The sequence below is a fragment of the Sorex araneus genome, chromosome 7, assembly GCF_027595985.1.
Source record: "Sorex araneus isolate mSorAra2 chromosome 7, mSorAra2.pri, whole genome shotgun sequence".
Lineage (NCBI taxonomy): Eukaryota > Metazoa > Chordata > Mammalia > Eulipotyphla > Soricidae > Sorex > Sorex araneus.
The window spans coordinates 68292849-68315836 of NC_073308.1; the positions used below are offsets into that span (position 1 = coordinate 68292849).

General features: G+C 46.2%; 1 protein-coding gene across 1 annotated transcript; it reads right to left on the reverse strand.

Moving 5' to 3' along the window:
* Positions 1-774: 774 nt before the first annotated feature.
* On the reverse strand, positions 775-16760 carry ZNF330 (zinc finger protein 330). Its single transcript, XM_004606266.2, has 10 exons — positions 16630-16760; positions 14849-14986; positions 14130-14149; positions 13951-14021; positions 11565-11644; positions 6423-6549; positions 5937-6041; positions 4205-4251; positions 2970-3087; positions 775-1782 (listed from the first exon to the last, which is right to left on the reverse strand). Exons 2-10 carry the CDS (start codon positions 14966-14968, stop codon positions 1502-1504), a joined length of 969 nt encoding a protein of 322 aa, XP_004606323.1. The 5' UTR covers positions 14969-14986; positions 16630-16760; the 3' UTR covers positions 775-1501.
* Positions 16761-22988: the final 6228 nt, after the last annotated feature.

The following is a 22988-nucleotide window of genomic DNA, read 5'->3' on the forward strand; positions in this document are numbered from 1 at the left end:
CCAGCAGACACAAGATGGTTCTCGAAGTCTCTTCGGCCCAGACTTGTTTCTTCCCTCTGCACAAGGGCCCCGCCGGCTGAATTCTAACTATCCCGTTCATTTCCTCTAATTCTCAAGCACGTGGCCTGGAGATGGGCGAGTCCCACAGGAGCGGCACCATACTAGGGAAGACGTCAGCAGTCACCAGCTCGGGAGCGGGTGAGCTCAGCCCACAGGCTGAGAGAGAAATCGGAGTTAGGACCTTCAGTGGGGTGTCTCCATCACACCGGCAGGGGCCTGTACTTTCCTAAACAGTAGCCTGACCTTGGTATAATAGACCTTATTTGATTGGCTGTCTTTGAAGCTTCAGACAATTGAGTTCTGGGCTGGGGGCTCTGTTCGCTTAGTCCTCCAGACCTAACAGCTTTCCCTCGAGCATCTGGCTTTGACATCTGGCTTTCCGTGGCTTGGCATTGCCTTCCGATCCTGACATTTCTAAAGAATAACGGTGGTTTAGCAATAGCTTACTTACCCTCCTGCGACCCCTTCTTGTATTTCTCAAATTCCAGTCAGTTCGATAATACATTCTTGCCCCCCCAACACCACCCTCCAGTCATTGTACCAATGGACACCAGTGCCATCAATCCTCCATTCTCACCTACCACGGAAGACGGGCTCTGGCAACATCGAGCATCTGACCTCACTCCCCACACCGTTGGTCTCTCTCACATTAGACAAAGAGTGAAGCAGGGGCAAAAGAAACACAGGCATGTTTTCCAACACGTTTTAAAAGTTGAGAATAAGAAATTAAAAGATCAGAAACATATTAAGTGAAATACTAGATTTATTCAAAAAAAAACAAAGAAATGAGATTTCCTAGGTAAAGCATTTGTGTAGTAACACTATTTCTGATTCTTTGTCACTGAGAAATGGCTGAGCAGTCACCTCTGTGTTAGGCGTTAACAAGTACTAGGAAAGACACACAGTGAGAGGCGAGAGGGGTGAGCGGACTGCCGAAACATACACATCCTGGTCTACTTGAGGTAACACAAATAACAAAAATTTAGAATTTAACTTTTGACTTTTTTCCTGTGGATATACAAGAAAAAAAAATACAGTAATTCATTTTACCCATGACATTTTACAAAATCAGACAAAGTGAATTTAATAAGCAGATTTCGTAATAGCCATTTCATTTCAAACAAATGTATTACCATCCTATTCCTTTATCCTGTGCACACATCTAACTGGCGAAACTTACTAGACTACTGAAGTGGGTAAAAATCCAATCCACAATGCTCCCATTGCTCAGCTTAATTAAACATCTTATATTTAAAACTCATTTCCTTATGCCTGATTATCAGATCCTATAAAAAAAAAAATCCTATGCCCTGCTCCATGCCTCATAAAAGCAACTAGCGTGGCACACGGCCAGTGACAGTGCTTCTGAGCACCTGCACGCGTCACCAGCACAGCACGCCAGCTCCTCCTCGGGGACGGGGGCGGAGGGCACACAGCTCTGCTAATCCTCGTGGCCCTCATAGTGCGCATAGCCACTGGCATAGGTCCTTCCTAGGTTCAAACTCGTAAACAAATCAGATGACTCGGCATCGGAGTCCTTGGCCCCTTCATCTTCTTCCTCTTCATCATCCTCTGCCTCGTCCTCGTCCTCCTCCTCCTCCTCGTCCTGGTAGCTGGCATCACCATACTTCTCGGGGGAGAGGTTCTTCCAGTAGGCATCATAGCCAGCAGCTCCATCTCCGTCCTCCCCGCCGGCCTGCCTACCGAACTTCAGGGAGCGGGCTGCAGAGGACAGAGAAGAGCACGGCACCTTCTTAGTTCGGGTTCTCTCCTTTCTCACCTCAACAGTGGACTGTTTCTTACTCCGAAATGAAAAACGCAGGCACGTTCCCAGTGTCCTCACTTAATACATAACTGGAAAGAAGTTACGTATTGAACCCGGACACAGCAAGCAGTTTCATCCTACCCCAGGGTGTACACACACACACACCACACAGCAAAGGGTAGAGATGATGGTGACATTGACATCATACGAGAAAAATGTTGGGAAACGAAGAAAGAAAACGGCACTCTCCAAAATTAAGCTACGTAAGACATGATAAAACTAATAGCATCTGGTGAACTAAAAGATGATTTCAAACCTCATAAATCATCTAATACTTGAATTCGTGTCACTCCATTTTTCTTAAGATAGTGATTTAAAAATTCAGATGTCCTAGAAAACAAAGCCTTTCATTTCCTAATTTTGGGGGACATAGGGGCAACACCCAGTGGTGCTCAGGGACCACTACTGCCGTTGCTCAGGGGAACCGTACAGGGTGCGGAGAACTGAACCGGGGTTGGCCACAAACAAGGAAATGCCTAAAACCATTGGATTAGCTGTATTTCTTCTTAGTCTGACTAGCAATACCCAGAGCAAAAAAAAGCAGCAAAATCTCACTTGCTAGATTGTGAATTATTATGAAGGATATTAAGTATTACAAATTCAGAGTTAATGGTTCCAACCCGACCGGTGAAGAATCAAATTCTTCTTAATAAAATTGTGAGCTGCAAACTGGCAGCAAGCCTTGGTAATGTTTCCACAGTCTACCCCACAACGAGCTCAGCTACTCAAATACTGTTCCCCTACGACGGGCCCAGAACAAACGCCAACTTACCAGACCTTAAATACGAAGGATTTACAGCTACTCAATTATTTAACGAGAAGCCGCAGCAAAACAGAAATAGTGCTTTTTCTGGTCTCTGATTTGAATATTCACTGTGTCATGAACTGAGACAAATGCCGAATAATTCAGTAGAATGCCGGCCTACTTCTTAAGGTAAAACTGAGAAACTGCACAGTTATTTTCCAATTCTATCCACTTAAAAGAACACACTGGTATTTACAAAGATGGAAAAGACCCAACCACAAGCGGAGGCTGAAGAGCCGGCGCCTGCGAGGGTGCTGGGCGGGGGAGGGGGGGCCTTACTGGACATGCTCAGGTCCTTCGTCTCCTGGGTCTCATGTCCACACTTGGGGCAGGGAGGCTGTTTGCCCTTCTCTTGCTTGAAGACCTTACTCCTTGTATGATCATCACAGAAACATGCCTGGAGACAGAGGCAGAAAACAGCAACTTAGTACATGGTTAAAAAAAAAAATACAAGGATGTCCTTAAACAAATGAGTCTGAAGACTGTGTCAGGGCCAAGGTCAGCGTCTGTGGTCACCCTCTGGGGCTCACTGAAAGGAGTGCTCCCTGCCGAGATCCCTGTGACCAGAGGCACGGGGCAGAAGGTGCAGGGATGTCACTCATCCACGAAGCTGAGTGCTCACAAAGTCCCAGGTGGCACAGTGCCAACTCTCCTCAGGGGCATGAATGACAAGAGAGGAGTGGGGAAGCAGTCACAAGGCACAGCGGGGGGGACAGTCAGGAGACAGAAGACCACGCGCAGGGGCTGCAGAGAAGCACGGAAGCAAAGGCGGGCGTCGGGGAAGGTTTTGTGGGAGACAGAAGTCTTATCTGAGCTCTGAGGGAGAATGGCAGCACAGCAGAGGGAGCAAGGGTGGAGGATGAGTAGCGGAAGGCAGACGAGGCAGCATTACCTCAGCCTCTGGGCAAAACTGGAGCCCCGCTGGGAGAGAAACAGAGGAGACAGAAATGGGAGCATGAGAACCAGAGGTGTGTTAGGAGTGTCAGAGCCAGAGAAAAGTCTGAGGGCAAGTTAATCACCCGCGTCGGCTTTATGACTTTTGACAAACCAAAACTCTGGAGGAGACCCAAGGAAATAAACCTTCTGAAAGCCTTCGCCTTATCCACAATCTCCTAAAAGCAAGAGCTTCTGGAAGTTAATGAAAATATAGCCCTGCCATTTCAGCCAGAATGTTCCCAAACACGTAAGGCATAGAAACGAGGGAGCTCCACAGTAGAGTGTATGTCCTGAGTTCAAAACCAGACACCAAAAGCAAACCAGTCGACCAAACAAAACAAGAGCACTTAGCAAAGACACAGGAATCAAGCCCTGGTGGCCACTTCAAGCCAGCCCCGCTGGATGCCTTCGCAAAGTCGCCAACTTTCCTCCACTTGATTCCACAATCTCTCAGGGCATATCTTATGTGTCTTAGAAGATTCCTCACAGATTAACAATAGTGACAAACCGTCCAAGAAATGGTGGCAGTCTGGGGTTAGAGACCAGAGGGAGAAACACACACACACAGGAGAGGGTACCTTACAACGGAGACAGGAGTGCTGGCCCAGCCGGTTGCAGGAGACACCTGTGGGGGGAAGCGCACAGTGTCCAGGGTCAAACTTGGAGGGGAAAGGATCACACTCGGGTCGATTCTGACCCTCTCACGGTCTAACCCAGAGGTACGGAAACGCACCGGGCTCCCAGGCCGGAAGGAAGGAATCTCTTACGCGCACACAGACAGCCTTCTCGGCCATCCAGGGCCAATCACTCCCCCACGCCCCCCGTCGTCCCCAGACCTCGGGATGGCCAACTTCGCCAATTCTACTTAGAAATCTGAAATGGTAAAACATCCCTTTTTCTCGGTGTCCTCAGTTAGAGCAGGCCGTGCCTTAATTACACGATGGTTACATTTCAAAAAGAATGTCTCCATCAACATACAATCATCTCTGCTGGAGCCGACAACCGGCATTCTTCGGGCAGAAAATAGGCCATTTTGATAGAAAATGATTATTTGAGAGAAAATAAAGTTCACGTAGGAAAGTTCAGCCAATATTGGCCATTAAGTACAGCTAAGAAAAACCTGAAGGTAAGTGCAATTATATTTCAAAACCACATGCCAGACCTCAGAACTGTTTACAAAACTGCGTTTCCCAAAGTCAGGGGCTGGGGGGTGGGGGTGGGAGAGGAGGTCAACCCTGAGGCACAGATGGAAAGAAGCAGAGGGTGTAGGGCTGGAAGATCACGTGCATGAAACCCTATCATGAACAGAACTGTAAGTCACAGAACCTCAAAGAGAAGAGAAAAAATCATGTGCTAGAACGCAGAGAGGAAGAGTATGCAGCAGAGATAAGGAGGAAACAACCTACGTGATGCCCTGATGAAGTGAGATTATACACTATGAACTTGTGATGCACTTAGAGGGTTTAGAAAAGCTCAAAATGAAAATAAAACAAACTTGTTTCTTACTTCAGATTTAGAATCTGACCATATATTTCTAGTTCGGGGATTCTTCGTCTATTTAAGTTTGCCTGGTTCATGGGGAGCCTTTCCAATGCGAATGGGCAAATCATTTTTTTAACTTGGAAGATGATGTTCTTAATTATGTACATATTATTGTTCCTATCCAACCAACCTGCTTTCTTACAAAACGAGTAATTCAGTTAAATTTGTATTATCTGTCACAAGTGCCAATAATCAAAGTTGAAACAAATGAAGTACTTACTGCCAGGTATATATAAGTACACAAAAATTATTCCAATAATATCTCAATTACTCCAAGTTATATTTTAAAAAGAAAACAATTTCTCAGTCTTAAACTAGGAAACTAAAAATTATTTTTAGAATCTGCAAGAAGTGTGGTTGTACAAATACAAGTTTAACCTTCTAGGAGAAGAAACACACTTTTCTCCACGGGTGACTGCTGGTGTGAGGGGTGGAGGGAGGAATGTGGGCGGGAGGGAGAGAGGGGTGTGGGATGGAAGGAGGTGAGTGGGGTGGAGGGTGTGTGTTGGGTGTGTGGGGTGGAGACAGGTGTGTGGGATCGAGGGATAAATGTGGCCCAACCAAAACGCCCCTAGTATCCTTGCTCCCTGCTGGGAAATTAAACAGGTGGGGGAACATGTATTGTAAATCTATTTCTGAAAAGAGAAAACATTGTGTTAAATCCATCTCTGTGAGGCTTCATGAAAAACTAAGCTTCCTTGCTCATTAAGTTTAACGCAGTATTGAAAAAAAGAAAATCTGGTGTATGAGGAACATCCAAGAACTTACATTTAAATGTTTCCGCCTCTAAAACCTGGCAGCTGGCTTGATGCTCAAACTGATCATCTTCACAGAGAAAGTTATGGCAAAAAGAACAGCTGAATATTCTGCCTCCTAATGGTAAAAAAAAAAAAAAAGCAAACGTGATCAACTTGAATTTTCCAAGTCCTACCTATGAAACTCTGGGAAAAGGGTTGGGGGGAGACCAAGTTATTCCAGACGCACACCCGAAACGAACCACAAAGCAATTTTTGCTCTGAAAAAGGCTAAGGTGAAAATTGCCAAAATAAGCCAGAGAAAAGCGAAGTCCCATTAGCGTTTGGCCCCTCAGCTAAGGGAATAAGCCAGTGCTAAGACATCTGCCCCCTGCCCACTCCCCTCCCTACAATTTAGGTGACAATCCCAGCATCAATGACCACCCCTGGTACCCATCCCTTTGCCAACAGCCACGAGTGAAGCAGGCGGCAGGGCCGGCCTGCCCGTCCCCGCACTCACCGTGGTCCCAGACCCGGCGCTCGCACTCCACGCACTCGGCGTCGGTCAGCGGGCACGCGCACGCGTGGGTGCTCAGGCACTTGCGCCCATGGCACACCCAGGCTTCGCAGAAGTCACAGATGGCGCCCTGCGGAGCAGCAGAAAGACCGTCTGTCACTGGCACTGGCCTGCGGCAGCCTTCCGCGGGACACACGGTGAGCGACAAGGTTCTCCCAGGCGCTGCACCGGCCCAGACAGGGGTGGGAAAACTTGGCAAAGTCGGAGAAAGTTCCCGGAACAATCAAGAGAACTTCCTCCCACCGCTGTTTTCATGCTCCCGAGAGCTTGGGTACAAAGGAAAAGCAGCGAGGGAGACCCCAGACTTGCTCTAAGATGAATCACTCACGTCAACCAAGGAACATAAAACACCACCATCCAACTGGGTCCGACCCCAAGTGGGTCTCAAGTCCACAGAGACAATTCACGTCTGCGGCAATTTCAGAAAGTCAACTGAGTTCTTTAAAAAACAGCTTAGGTAACAGGGTCACGATGGTGTTTAAGTTGCTGGTACTGACGGCAATGATGTGACCCCCACCTCATCCCTTCCCTCCAACCCTCCAAGCATCTGTGAATTGGCAGCTTCCCCGCAGGTCCCTTAGCACCACCAGGTTCTGCAGACCCTCCCCCACCCCGAAGCCTGGCACTCTGAGGTTGGTATTCAAGCATCTTCATGTATTATGGGCTGATCTGATGCCCTGGGTATTTTAAATCTTTTATTGAATATCTGTGAGAGAGACTATTACAAAGCTGTTCGTGATTGGGTTTCAGTCATTCAATGACCCAACACCCATCCTTCCACCAGTGTACATTTCCCACCACCAAGGAGCCATCTCCCTCCCACCATCCCCCCACCACACACACACACACACACACACACACACACACACACACACACACACACACACACAGCCTGCCTCTATGGCAGGCACTTTCCTTCTTTCACTCCCTCCTTTTGTGCATTACGGCCTGTTAGACAGGTATGAAGAGGTCATCGTGATTGTTTGAGGCATCGGAAATGCAAGGCGGGAGTGGGTGCAGCTTTGGGATGTGGATTCCGGAAGTACAAGGAGGCTGAGGGGAAGAAACCCATCCCCACCCCGAGAAAGCCTGGAGATTTCAGTCATAAAATCCACATTCCCAAATTTTCAGCAGATTATATCTTGAATTGGAGCGATAGCGCAGCGGCTAGGGCATTTGCCTTGCACGCGGTCGACCCAGATTCATTCCTTTGTCCCTCGCAGAAAGCCCGACAAGTTACCAGGAGTATCCCGCCCACATGGCAGAGCCTGGCAAGCTACCGAGGCGTTATTCGATATGCCAAAAACAGTAACAAGTCTCACAATGGGGACATTACTGGTGCCCGCTCAAGCAGATCAATGAACAACGGGACGACAGTGCTACAGTGCTAAATCTTGGTGACGTCTGTCCCAGATGGTCGAGTCCAGCTGGGGCATGGCGGCAATTTTGGGTAGTGGAAGCAAGTGAATCCGGTTTTTTAATATGCCACTACTGAGTGTATTTGTCCTTCTGCCTCTTTCTTATTTTTGGGTGCCAGTATTTTTGGCAACGCCCACAAATTCCACTCAAGTTCCACAGAGTAACGCATGACTCTCTTTCTTCCAGCGATGGCACAGCCTTCCACTGTTCGCATCTCACATCTTTATCCGCTCAGTTGCTGCTGGGCATCTGGACTGCCTCCATGCCCTGGCTATTGTACTCAGAGCTGCGATGAATATAGGTGTATATAAATCTTTGCAAATTAATGTTTCCGTGTTTGGAGGGTAGATATCTAGGGTCAGATCACAAGGTCAAAATGGAGACTTCCTTCTTACAGTTTTGAGAAGTGTCCGAGTTATTTTCCAGAGGTTGAGCCACATGACATTCCACCCAGGAGGGAAAGCAAGTTCCCTCTGTACCACATCCCCAACCAAGGTTAGTTGTTTTCAGTTTTTTTGAACATCCCATTCTCACTAGTGTGGAGTGATTCCTCGTCATTCTGAGTCATGCTTCCACGACATAAGTGATAACGAGCCTTCTGGTTTCGGGACCACAGACCCAATGCTCAGGGCTTCCTCCTGGCTCTGCACTCGGGACTCACTCCAGGCTGGACTCGGGACCATGTAGGGGGTTGAGTTTGAACCCAGGTTGGCCACGTACAAGGCCTGCACCCTACCCACCCCACTGTAATAAGTTTTTTTGGTGTCTATTTCTTCTTAGTTTTGGGGCCATATCTGGTGTGTTCAGGGGTTACTCTTGGCTCTGTGCTCAGAAATGACTCCTGGTATGGCTCAGGGAACCATATGGAATGCTGGGGACCGAAAATGAGTCAGTCGAATGCAAGGCAAATTACTAAGGCCTGTTGTACTATGGTTCCAGCCCCCGTCTTCTTTGTGAAAGTATCTATTCATCTCTTCTATTTTTGATGGAGTTATTTATTTTTTTGTTGCTGAGCTTTGTATGTTTTATAGACTTTGAATAATAGTCCTTTATCTGAAGTATTATGCACTATATAGACTTAATGCGATTCCCATCAAAATCCCAATTTTTCAAAGAATTAGAACACTACTAAAATTAGTATAGAAGCATAATGGCCCACGAATGGCCAAAGTCATCCTAAAAAAAAGAAAAAGAAGTTGGGAAGTATCATACTCCCTGAACGTAAAATATACTCTATAGCAATCCAACAACACAGTACTAAAGACCAGGATGACAGACCAATGTACCAGTATTGAGAACACAGTGAGAAATCCTCAGATAAACAGACGGATGGAAGTAGCTGGATTGTATGAAGCGAAGCAAGGAAAAAATCTCGTCATTAAATGGTGCTACAAAAACTGAATAACCACTGGTACAAAAAAAAAAAAAGGAAACTGGATCTGTATCTCACACCATACAAAAAATTAATTCAAAGCGGATCAAAGACTTATGAGATTAGACCTGAAACAGTAAAATACATTGGAAAAACACAGGTGGGAGAAATCTGCAGGATCTGGACATCAAAGTTTTCACTGACCTGATTTCACTGGCAAAAGTAACAAAACACAAAAATAAGCAAGTAGGACTCTATGAATTGGAAAGTTCCTGCACGCGAGAGAAACTTGGGCTAAAATTGGTTTGTTTGTTTTTTTATATACTAGTTATACTGGCTTAAGAAAATTCCCTCTTGGCTGTGAAGCTTATAAAACACAGCTCTTTTTAGAATAACTGAGAGAAATAATAAACTTCTAAGAGCATCTTTTTTCCTTTCAAGGCAAATTATGCTTTAAATCGTTATTGTAATTCTTTATGAGAAAGAAAATCTGGGCCAGGGAGATAGCTTAAAGAGCATGTGTCTGGCATATGCCGGGCCTCCTCGGCCAAGCGTCTGATCCCCGGAAACCGAAGCCTTCTGAGCACTGCCAGGTGTAACCAGTGGCACTGGCACCGCTGGGCCGAGCAGCACATCAAAGGGCCTCAGCTCTGAGCCATCAGAGCCACATGGAAGAGCCAAGTCTTGCTGGCAGCAGCCCCTGAGCTCTGCTCTGGAGGCCTCCCACCCCACCCCACCCCTACCCTGCCAACAAAGGAAACCAGGGAATGACACAACAGGGTAGACTGTGATGCCATGGACGACACAAGCACTGCACCTTTCAGTAACACAGTCACATCCCAAAACCAGTGACAACAGGAAAGAGCTTAAGGCAATGTGAACTGAGGGTCTCCCCTTTGCAGATGAGGAATACCGAGACTAAGTCTCTGTCCCAGAGAGGCTGTCCCCGCGCTCGACACTCCACGGTCAAGTCTTCAGACGTCAGCACTCCACCACCCAGAGCTCTTTAAGATTATCAGTGTAACAGCAAATCCTCAAGTCTGTCTGCACAGGACCTCAACGACACTCAGCCGGACTAATAGCGCAGGGGAGCTTGAGATCACTGAAAAAGCAGAGGCAGGAGCTTGCAAAAACGGATGGGGAAATGATTCAAGAAGGGAGAGGGTGAGTTTCTGGAACGTCCCAAGGGCCGAGAGAAGCCACCTGGTTAGAAGGAAAGGGACATCCTGGCCAAGAACTGTGTGGCCATTCCTTGTCCAATCCAGAAGCCAGCAGGGATGAGCTGGGAGTAAGCACCCAGTCTGCCCCCTCCCCTCTGCAGACTCCTGCCGGGGTCCTCCACTGAAGGCACAAAACGGAGGAGCAGGGCAAAGAGAAGGTGGCCAGAAAAATCACCCTGGGGGATTTCTAGCTAATGCTGCGAGATGCTACTGCAAGGTTTTCTCTATAGAGAGAGAGACCGCTGAGGGGCTGGGAAATGGTATATGGGGTAAAGCATCTGCACATGCGCACACACATACACACACACACACACACACCATAAGATACACACACAAAAAATATGTAAATGCCTCATGATAGAAGAGTGGATGTTCCTGTAGAGTACTGTACATACACTTTTCCTTAGGAGCTGAAATCTGGACCTGCACATATCAAAATCCAGTAAAACTGGAAAGTAGTTTTAGAAAATTAGAGAAAATGAGAGCAAAAGTGCAACAACACATTTTCATTATTTAGAATGTCCTTTAAAAATTTTCTACATTTAATAAACTGTCTAAATACGTGTCTAAGTACGTGTGCGTTTTTAAAATGTGGAGTTTTAAAAACCTATGTACCCTAGGGTTTTTTGGAATGTGGCTGTTTAAACCTAAATCTTGCCTAGCAGGACTTTCAGTATATTTGACATGGTACTAAAATCACTTCAATGATACTCTATAAAGTAAATGATATTTTATAAAGCCCAATCACTAAGATGTATTTAGAAAGTACCATAAGCAAGAAAGATTTTTGTTTGGATCAACAGTCTAGAAGTTTACACTCTTTGTACCTTTACCAGTAAGAGAGAAGGAAGCAGCCAAACCCAAACGAAAATTAAGGAAAATTATACGCGTCATAGAAGTTGTCAACATACATGCATCCATTACAACAACATACATCACACAGACAACCCAGATGACTCCAGACTGACAGAACCAAGGGATAAGGCACGGCCAGTAAGAAAAAAAAGTAACCACTAGTCCAACAGCCTTCCTTTCCCCATGGAGCGATGCGTCCAACAGGAAGAGCAAGCTTACCACCATGGCCAGGCCAGTGCTGTGGACACCAGCGTGCTTTATGACGCAGTCTGAGGACTTCATCATGCACTTCGTCTTCCCTAGAAAAAGAGGTTTGCCACGTTAGTTTGCAGAGTTGGACAGCTGACCCTGTGCGACATGGACTTCAGCTGCGTGAGGCCACTCCCTGGGATTTTCCTATAGACGGAGGATGCCAAGTTACAGACTCAGAGTAAGGGACAGTGCTGCAAGAATCTTTTCTCTTAAGATTTAACCCTAGCTTGCTTCATTATCATAATATGGCACAAAATGTTGTAAACAATTACAGCATGATATTTGCGTAAATACAAAATACGTGTGAAATGTTTTTAATAGCAAGGTTTCTAGTTAAAGAGGTAAAGTTTCAGGGAAGTCAAAAGTTAGTACAGTCTGTTACCCTAAATCTGCATTCTTCAAAACTTAGCTGTCTGTGCAAATACTAGCTAACCTCTTTATAGATAGGTTATCATATGGATATATTTAAAAGTGGAGAGAAATAAGCTTTATTTATCCTTTACATAACAAAATATGACATTTATATATATGTGATAACCAGAGACTGAACTTTTAAATTAGAAATATATTAACAAATCTGTAAAGATGCATTGCACGAAGAATTTATATGCTAACTCATGTTCATATTAGAAGTAGAAATTGCAAATTATGCTCCACAACATAACAATTACTGTAGTTGTTTAAAAACTTGTGAACCTTTAGTTGAATTAATAATGTTTTAAAAAACTATGCTGGAAAATGAATTTCATATTTTATAAGTCACAGAAAAGACAAATCTGTTCTGAGTTATTCACCCAGCATCTCATCCTAAACCAAGCCAAGTAAATGAACATACAACTAATCCGGTCTGTTTTGAAAATCTAAACCTATGTAAAAAATTATAAACATAAGCCCTAGGTAAATGCTCTCCCAAAAGAATGTGAGAACAATGCTCCCGCACAAAAACAGGAATAAAATGACTCAACTAAAAATCCTAATACAGTCCATAAATTGTGATCGAGCAGCAAATTTCCAACCTAAAGTGCTGTTGGAAAATTCTCTATCACAAACTGTGTCAGGATTAATGGTGACACCTTAATCACTTATCTCAGACTCCATAAAACGGAACATCAAGAAACTGTAGATTCTCAATTTTCCACTCTCTCAGTTACCTGAGCCAACAGCAAAAGTGAAGAGAAACGAAAACAAGAGGCAGTGGATGCCCAGCTGCGTTCTGCCTCCACTGAGGACAGAGGAGCAGAGAGAGTGGGCCAGGGTCCTCTTCTGAGTCTCCTGGAGAACTCAACTATCTCTTCTTTGAAAACCAGAACTGTACTAGAAATACTCACGGACCTGGCCGCAACAATCCTAACTTTCTGCAAGCTGTGATGCACAAACACCTTTACACGAGCATGTCCCAGCTGTGCTCCATCTGAAACTATTCTTCATAATCAAAATGATGCATGTTCAAATAAACACTGAAGGGAGAGAACGGCCAAGAGTATGATCGGTTTCTTCAGTAGGGTCTTCAGAGACTTTAACATATGCAACAGGAACCTGCCACGCAGGATTTCCCAGACACGGGTGCTGATTTAAGAGCTCTAACTTCAAGTGTTCTGGGAGGACTACTTAGGAAGCACCAACCTTACTGTTCCAATGAACTGTCATCTATTTTACTCCGATAAATGCTTGTACTTGTGCCTGGGAACAGGGCACGTGGCTTTAGTAACTCTATTCCAATTACTTGGGAAGACAGACAAGGGAAATCAAGAATCCTACTGCCAAGCCCAAACAGGAAACAACTAATGACAAAACTGGTATGTGAGAACTGAGAAATGCATCACCCTTCTGCTCTCAGATCCTAAAAACAATATGAGCAGGAATCAAAATGCAGCAGAGTAAGCAAACAGATACCAACAAATGTAAGGTGGTTTAATTAAAAATTCAAGCACACCAGGGCTGGAGCAATAGCACAGCGGGTAGGGCGTTTGCCTTGCACGTGGCCAACCTGGGTTCGATTCCCAGCATCCCATATGGTCCCCTGAGCACCACCAGGGGTGGTTCCTGAGTGCTGAGCCAGGAGTGACCCCAGTGCATTGCTGGGTGTGACCCAAAAAAGAAAAAAAAAAAATTCAAGGACACCTACGTTACTCTAAAATCTAATCTTTTGATTGTTTACAATGAGTTGGCAACCTACATCTAACTTGGAACTTCATCAATTTTCAGAAAGCTGCCTGAGAAGTCAAGGGACTATTATTCATGGCAAAGCATAACACGATTATAAGCAATAATGATGAACCCACAGGCTCCAAATGACTAACTGCTGAAGAAACGTTTGATAAAAGGCATCAGTCCACAGCCATCACGTACTCACCACACTGTGCACAAATTGGTAACTTCTGGACAGAATTACAAAAATAGCAGAACGCTCTGTTCTTCTGCCGCCTTGAAAAACAGAAATGTAAAGCAGTCAATAGCTGGTATATATGGTCGGGACTCAATACTACTGCATGCAGAGAGAAAAGGGAGCAGGTAAGAATAAAAAATATTTACCTCTGACACTTATCACATTCCTGCAGAATGTAAAAACAAACAGTTATTTTTCTAGGCGCAACAAACTGCATTCTAAAAGTATCTTGGTGAACATCACTGTGGCTGGCCAGGCCACCTCCTTCCTCTGCCCGGGAAAGCCCCGCCTCCCAAAGCTGAGCTCTCAGAGGCTGCAGGAGGATCACAGTCCTCTGCCAACTGACCCTCACCCCCACCCCTGCCTGGCTCACCCTCGTCCTAACTGAAGCTGTGCAGAAAGCAGCTCTGGGCCCCCACCGGTGTCCAAGGCTCACCGATTGTACAGATGCATGCTGGGCTTAGCCCCGTGTCCAGCACTCACTGTATGGATGTGTGCTGGACATTAGCCCCGCGTCCAGCACTCACTCTCCATACACATGAGTGCAGGGCATCACCCCCGAGTCCAGCGCTCATTCTCTGAACGGATGCGTGCTAGGCGCTAGCCCCGCCTCCAGTGTTCATTCTCTGTACGAACACCTGCTGGGCGCCCACCCCATGCCCAGTGCTCACTCTGCATGGATGCATGCTGGATGCCACCCACAAAAGTCACCAACCCTGCTGCTGAGACTTAGCAAAAATATTGCATGTTGATTTCAAATTCAGAAAACTCTCCGTGGCAACATGGATTCACTGACTTTGTATGTGCCTACTTCAAATGGTTATTGTGTGGCTGCTGGACTATCAATGCACGTAAAAAGATTTACCATTGAAGCATTGCAGGGGTGTTTAGCTAAATCTATGGTGCCTCTCGATGCTCTCAGTTGCTTTTCGCGTTCCCGGCGGTTCTCTGCCTTCTTCCGGGCGCCCGTCTTTTTTTTAGGCATTGTCCCCCCTCTTCCTGCCTAAAAGAACAGAGAAATACACAATTGCCTGGTTGCTGCTACTCTTTAAAAGAAAAAAACAACAACCAAGCACCGTAGAATGAAATGTCTTCATGCTTATTAAAGTTTGCCCAGACACTGCGACAGTTAAGCATATTTTAACTTTTATGAAATATTAAGCAAGCACACATTATGTATACTAAGCAGACTTTCAAAATAAGACTCATTGGCACTACTAAACAATTCTACTAAGTGCAAACATTAAAAAGTTTTATCTGGCTGGAGGGACAGCACAGTGGGTTGGGTGTTTACCTTGTATGGACAGAGCTGGGTTGGATCCCCAGCACCCCATTATCCCCTGAACTGGGACAGGAGTGATCCCCGAGTACAGAGCCAGGAGTAAGCCCTGACCACTTCTAAGCTAAGTGTGGCTCAAAATATAAAAAAAAAAAAAAAAACCTTTATCCTGAAAGCTGTCTTCTTTTGCTACTAAGAAACAAGTTACTGTAAAGGTAAGGATTCTTTAAAAACAAGTTTAAAAATATATTAGACCTATAGTAACATGCAATCATCAAAAAGTATTGGCCCAGTATTTTATGTTCTAAAGCAGAACCAACTGGCCACGGGCAAGATTTGAAGTACAGCACACTGAATGCCCGAGCCCAACTAGTCTCTGGAAATACACCCCATTATTCATAGTTGCTCTGGCTCTGAAAGTCGCCCTTCTCGCTGAAGTGAGCATTTAACCGGGTTCAAATTAACTTTTTTAGGAGTACACCTTTTGTATATGAAAGAATCAAGACTCTGAAATGGGCTTTCATCACTTTGCAGACCATTTTGCACACACACACACACACACACTTTCATCACTTTGCAGATCATTTTGCACACACACACACAATTGTACAAGCCTTTGATCCCATCCGAAGACACCAGACACTCCCCACACGCCGCAAGCTGCGCAACAATCTCGAGATTCTTGGGTCTTTAAACACTTAAAACTTTCCCGTGCGGGACTCTCCCAAGTCAATTCGCAGAAATTCCTTACTAAAAAATAAATAATGTCGCGGGGTGTGGCCCCTGGGCAGGAGCGATGGCCCCACCGCCCCTTCTGAGCAGGGCCCCCGCTCTCCCACCCCGCATCTCCCCCGACCCCTCGGAGCCACGCGCGGGCCGGGGGCGCGCAGTGCGTGTCCAAGGCTACCGAGGCCAGGGGTTCCAACAAGGGGCAGCCCCGTCCCCGGGGCCACGGGACACTGCCACACCCCTCCAGACCCTCGCAGGCCGCCGGGAGGCTGCCCCTGCCGCACGTGGGGTCAGCCAGGCAGGGGCGTCCCGCGCCCCCCGCGCCCCTGGGGCGGGGCGGTGTGCGGTGCGGGGACCCTTGGGGGCGCCCAGGTGTGTCCGTCCCGTCTGGACAGGGGATGGGGCGGGGGCGCCTCGGGCTCTCATCTTTCCTTTTTCTCCCCCCGGTCTGTTTGGGGGGTACTTAGGGGGCGTCTCCTGAGCCCGGGAGGGGGCCGGCCAGCCCCGCGCCCCCCAGCCGGACGCCCCGCCTGCACCGCGGGGGCCAGAGGGCGGCCAGAGGAGACTCGGCGGAGGCGCCACGCGGCCCCGAGCAGCCGCCACGGCCCCCCGCCCGCCGGACACCCGACCCCGCTCACCCGCGCGGGGAGCCCCGCGGCGGCAGCAGGCCCACGTCCAGGCGCGCGCCCGCGGGGACGGCGCTACTAAGACCCCCGGGGAGGCGGACACCGCCGCTTCCGGGAACGCGGAGCCCCGCCGGATGTCCTCTGGCGTCAGCGGCAGCGTCCTGACGTCATCGCGGCGCCGGGACACGCCCACTCCCGCTCGCCCCGCCCACTCCGCCCTGGGGGCGGGGCTCCCGGAGCGGCCCGCAGAGCTAGTGCCCGTGAATTGAGCAGGAGGGTGACAAGATTGAGTCGAAGCTCCTTGCTCTCTTCTGTTGCTTCAGGAAAGGAGAATTATACAAGGCGGAGGGAGGAAAAAAAATCAAAGGAAGAGGGAAGGGAACGTATAATGTGATAGATAATTCTTCCCGGGTTCATTGGAAACTTCCAGCCATCCACATCATTTGTGCCTTACAAGTATCACTTATTATTGGCTAGCCAGGCTGTGTCTCCTGTTGCCCTCTGAGGTTCTGTTCTAATGTCCTCTGTCCCCTGTGTCCTCTGAGCCCTCTGGAATTCCATTCTTCTGTGTAATTCCACATTCTGGAATTCTTTGTTTTCCTCATCAACGGCACTCCTAACATGTGCTTTTCCTGTACTTACCTGCAGCCTGATGTCCCCTGCAAAGCCAGCCCCTTCATTTCCCCCTGGGAAGGAGGTGCATTTACACACACAAACACACACACGCACACACACACATGCAACATGCGCGCCCGCGAGCACACACACACACACACACACACACACACACACACACACCCTCTGACCCATGGTTAGGAGGTGGGGTCAGTCCTCTTGTCCCCTTTCAGATCTCTGGTTCTGATGATTGCTTCTCCTGAGTCTCTCAAGCCTGCACCAGTGCTATTTGCACCGGCTTGTTATTGTGGGAAAATTTTAGAGCCTCATTAGCATCCACATAGAAGACCTATGGTATAGGGTTCTTGAAGGCTTCACCTCCTGGACCTGTGACCTGCACCCCAATATAAGATTTGTTCTGTGGAACACAGCCCAGACCTTATCTTCAGAATAACCTATTGCATATGCTGATCTTCAAAATGCAAGTTTTTGTGATAATTAGTATATTATCTTTATGGTAAATAGTATATTCACGAATCACGAAATCCCGTTAATCACTGATTTCTCGGGCAGGCTCAGTAACGTCTCATTTTGTCCTTTCCCTGAGATCTTAGAAGTCCATCTCGACTCAGCCCTCCTAGCGATGTTGCAGTTGGGGCTCTTCAGGGTCAGGGGAATGAGATCCAGCTTGTTACTGGATTTTGCATATGAATACACCATAGGAAGCTTGCAAGGCTGTCCCATGTGGGCAGGAAACTCTCAGGAGATTGCCAGTTTCTCCTGAAGGAAGAAGGCTAAAGATAAAGATATATAAAGATATTATATAAATATAAATAGTATATTATCTCAATTAATACAAGTAGAAATATGCTGGGGCTGGAGCGATAGCACAGTCAAGAGTATCCCGCCCGCACAGCAGAGCCTGGCAATCTACCCGTGGTGTATTTGATATACCAAAAACAGTAACAACGGGTCTCACAATGGAGACGTTATTAGTGCCCGCTCTAGCAAATTGATGAGCAACGGGATGACAGTGATCAGTGATTGCATCACTAGAGTGCAACATCCCAACTGCCAATTATCCAATCTCCTATTGTAGCAACTTTTTCTCAGTTTTCCCTCTTAATGAAGACTTCAAATCCTCTGAATCTGCTTTCTCCCTTTGTTCCCCTCCTCTTTATCTGCCCTCCTCCCAGTTTACAAAACATAGGTCACCATTTACTCTATTTTCCTCATCAAAAACAACTGCACCCTTCCCAATACTGTTAATTCAACAGCTTTTCTTTTAGCTTGCAACGTGCTTCTGAGTGTTTTTAAAGAAAAAATACCACTAAAACTTCATGATTCTACTCTAAACCTAAAGTCAATAAGCTGTAGAGGCTCTCAAAATTGCCTTGTAAAACTTCTCTATTTTCCTAATCAGCTCCATCATTTCTGCTCTCCCTGATGTCTTTGTCAATTCTTTTCCTCATTCCTTCATTTTCTACCACTTCTTCTACATCGATTTCAGTGGATATTATTACATGTTTCACAAAGAAAATAAAATATCAGTAATAGCCATTATATAGGATTTTGTGCCCTGGCACCTAAATTATTTGGTATGTGTCCTGAGCTCCTGACCTCACACATGAAGAAACATGCAGAGACCTCACAACCAACCCCAGACCACACGAAAGGTATAACTGGTGATATCCGCTCCTGTAGCAGTTCTCAAACCTCTTGGTCTCAGGACCCCCTAAAAACATTTACAACTTAGTAACCCTAATGATCATTTGTTTTAAGTGAGTTATATATCTCTACATATTTACCCTATAAAAACCAAAGCAAAAAAATCTGTATCCATAAGCAATAATAGCAAAAATTTTATGTTTGTATTAAAATTTACATGAAAATAACTTTTTTTAAAGGCATGGTGATGTTTTTAGTTTTACAAATCTTAAAAACAATAAAATGGTGAATTTCTCTCTCTGCTGCACTTCTAAGAAATGAATTTGACATCCTAATTTTCACAACATAGGCTAAGAATTGTGATCTGTGGAGAAGCCCGGGCTGGGGGTGGATTATTCCCAAGTACTCCTATATTTCAGAATCTTACTCTGAATGATGAGCACTTTACTCGGATGCTGGCTCCTGATTAGATGTAGAAACCGGCAAAGCATTGAAAGTCCTTATTGGCTGGCTGCCTTGTTGGCTCATCTGCTCACACCTTGATTACTTTAGCTTATGCAGTTTGAGCAACACCCTTGTCTGTGCCGTCTCTCTTGCTCCTGGGGTCACCTTCTCCTTTTGGTCTTCTCCTCAGTTTCTGAGAGTCATGCCCCCTCATCTCTCCCCCCCCCCCCGCAAAACACACACACACACACACACACACACACAGTTACTCTGTCAAACGTCAAACAGTGATTTTGCCGGGTTCTTCTTTAGCACAAGGCAAACACTGACCAGTGGCCAGGAAGGACTTGGTGTGTGTTGGGGGGGGGGCATGGGGCATTTCCTGAAATCAGTCTAGTTATGGTACTTATACTACAATAAGGAGGCCTCTGCGTTGTGCTTAGGGACTCTGACTGTATAGCAGTACCATCAGACCATCTTCAGACTTAGGGTGAGCAGAATCTGGTGATAAGAGATGTCATCATCTACCCATCATCATCATCAGGCCAGGCCACCGGAATTTCCTTTCCATTTAACTCACTGGCCTTGGAATAGTTGAACCAATCAGGATACTGAGCTGGTTTGTATTTTCTGAAGCTTGGCCACACTGATGATTAAGAACGGGGCCTGCTCCCTGGCTTCCCCTGCCCTCCTGCTACAGGAGATAAAAGCTGCTTTATTTGCTCCAAAGAGACCTTCTGGATTTTAGTTTTCAATTTTAATAGCCCTAAGCCATTCTCAGCTTCTTGCTTTTTCCAAAGAATCTGTTTTTCTTAGCAACAGTCAAGTCCCCAGTCCCTAAGATTAGTGCTTCTCAGGACTGAAACAATAGTACAGTGCAAAGGGTGTTTGCATTGCTGGCAGCTGACCCAGGTGCCATCCCAGCACCTCATAAGGTCCCCTGTGCACACTGGATGTAATTTCTGCATTCAGACCCAGGAGTAGGCCTTGAGCGCTGCCAGCTGTGCCCCATCCCCAACAAAAATTAAAATTACCAGTTCTATAGGGTTTTTCCAATCCCTAATACCTGGAAGCCTTGAGTACATCAGTTCACCTTAGTCCCCTCTTGGGACAGTTAGCTCTAGACCACTGTGAGTGACATGTGCAAAGCTCTACCTGTCCTACATATGTCGCTCATGAGAAAAAATAATGTGTCAAATCAGGAATTCATGACACATATCAAATAATTAAATGCCAGGAGCACAAAATCATCTATCACAGCTATAAATAATGTGCTGTTCTCACTGGCAGCCGGGTGTCCAAGGAACCAACCCTCAAATCCCATATTCTTTCTACATGCTGGGTCCACTGTTGCCATCAACACTCTAGGTAGTCGTCTCTGAAAGCACTTCAAACTTAGACATGAGAAGTGAGGATATCCACAGAGGCTTGGGGGGCAGCCCCAAGGAGAGATGGCAGCAAGGTGGACACTAGGAGGCGTTGTCATGGAGTCAAGACGAGGCCTGCACTTGGGCTCTACACTTGTGAAGGGTAGATGTCGGGACACTGTATGCCTAAAACTCAATCACAGGTACCTTCGCAACTTTGCAATTCGTTTATAAAGTTAATATTTTTTTAAAGAGAAGAAGAAGGAGATGGGTGATGTGGAACTGTAGGGCATTAGCTTAGTTGTCAGAACAGGATTGGTTTTGTTTGGGGGGCACATCAGCAATGCACAGGAGCTTTTTCTGTGCTGAGGAGTGACCCCTGACAGTCGCTGGAGACCATATGCAATGCTGGGGATCAAACCAGCACCACCTGTGTGCAAAGCAAGCACTTTACCCACTATGCTCTCATTCTCTCTCTCTCTCTCTCTCTCTCTCTCTCTCTCTCTCTCTCTCTCTCTCTCTCTTCTCTCTCTCTCCTCTCTCTCTCCTCTCCTCTTCTCTCTCTTCCCTCTCTCTTCTCTTCTCTTCTCTTCTCTCTCTTCTCTCTCTTCTCTTCTCTTCTTTTCTCTCTCTTCTCTCTCTTCTCTCTCTCCCGCTTCATTGTCAGAATAGTAAGACAAATAAAATGATTAAACTTACATAATGCCACAGCACCAATCACAGTGGTTAAAATTTTTTAAAAGACATCTTTTTTTAAATGTCCACTGGCACTTCTTTTTTTAAAAAAATTTTATTAGAGAATCACTGTGATGTACAGTTACAAACTTATGGACTTTTGTGTTTGCATTTTACTCATACAGTGATCATTTACCCATCCCTCCACCAGTGCCCATTCACCTCCACCAATGATCCCAGTATCCCTCTCACCACCCCCACTCCATCCCCGCCACCCCACCCTGCCTCTGTGGCAGGGTATTCCCCTTTGTTCTCTCTCCTTTTGGGTGCTGTAGTTTGCAATACAGGTATCGAGTGGCCATCATGTTCGGTCTATAGTCCACTTTCAGCTCGCATCTTTCAACGCGAATGGGTCCTCCCGACATCCTCTACTTGGTGTTCCCTTCTCTATCTGATGGCACTTCTTAATATTAGGAAAGCTCTAATCAACTCTTGAAGGAAAATTCTAAGTACCTTTTGTCTGATAATTATCTTTGGCTAAGAGGGAGAGGAGAATTTCTAAGCAATTGATGCCTGTATTGCCCTTTACAGTTTACTAAGATTTTGACATTCTTCATTATGTTTGACACCCACAAAACTCTATTGTAAAGTAAGCATGAGCTACACTTTACAAAGAAGAAAACAGAAAGTCGCATTATTCATGACAAATGATGGGTACCTGTTCAAATTTGAATTTAGCTTCTTTCCCCTCAAACAGAGGCCTCCTCCCTGACAGACTCGCTCCTTGAATACCAATGCCAATCCACTTTTTTAAGCCAGAAAGCTGGGAATCAACTGTCACTGGCATTGCTCCTGCTCTACAACCTCATGACTCATCCTTTATAACACAGTGCTCATCTTCTCTGTCAGAGCAATCCCTCCATTAAATCCACATAACTGTTTCTGATCAAATATCCAGAGAAACACTAAGAATAGAGCATACAAAATTCTGGCTAGAACCAAAGTCAAATAAATAAAAACACTTCCTAGTGCCAGACTAAACTGATAGCAAAGCAGTAAAAATTCCAGAAACTGGGCAAACTGAGAATGTGGGAACTACACAGGAAGCGGACTCTGGAGCTGGCCTTAGGCTGAGACCATGTGACAGGACCAGTGATGAGGAAGGACTGAGAGCCTAGTAAGTAGCGACTGCGTATCACACAGGTGCTCTGAGACCACGAAGGCAGGAAACAAGGAGAGAGTCTTACAGTAATCGATGACTCACAAAGGATGAAGCCGCCCTGACTCCAATTTACCTTGCTGGGGGCAGAGAGACAGTACAACAGGCCGGGCACTTGCTTTGCATGCAGGTCCCATTTGTCTCTTCTGGTTACTTTTGGAATTATTATCACAACTCTGCCTAAGGTTGAAGGTTCAGATAGAGTGAGGTATTTGGGGGTTCTCTGGAGATAAGAAGGGCTTCTGAACAGTGCTCAGGAGGCTTTGCAATTCCTCTTGGCTATTCTTGACTACTTGTTGCTGAGGGCTCAGTACAAAGACAGGATGGTATTGCTTGGTTTCTGTAGTGCTAGGAATCCTGGTTACCCCAGTGGTGCAGAGTGG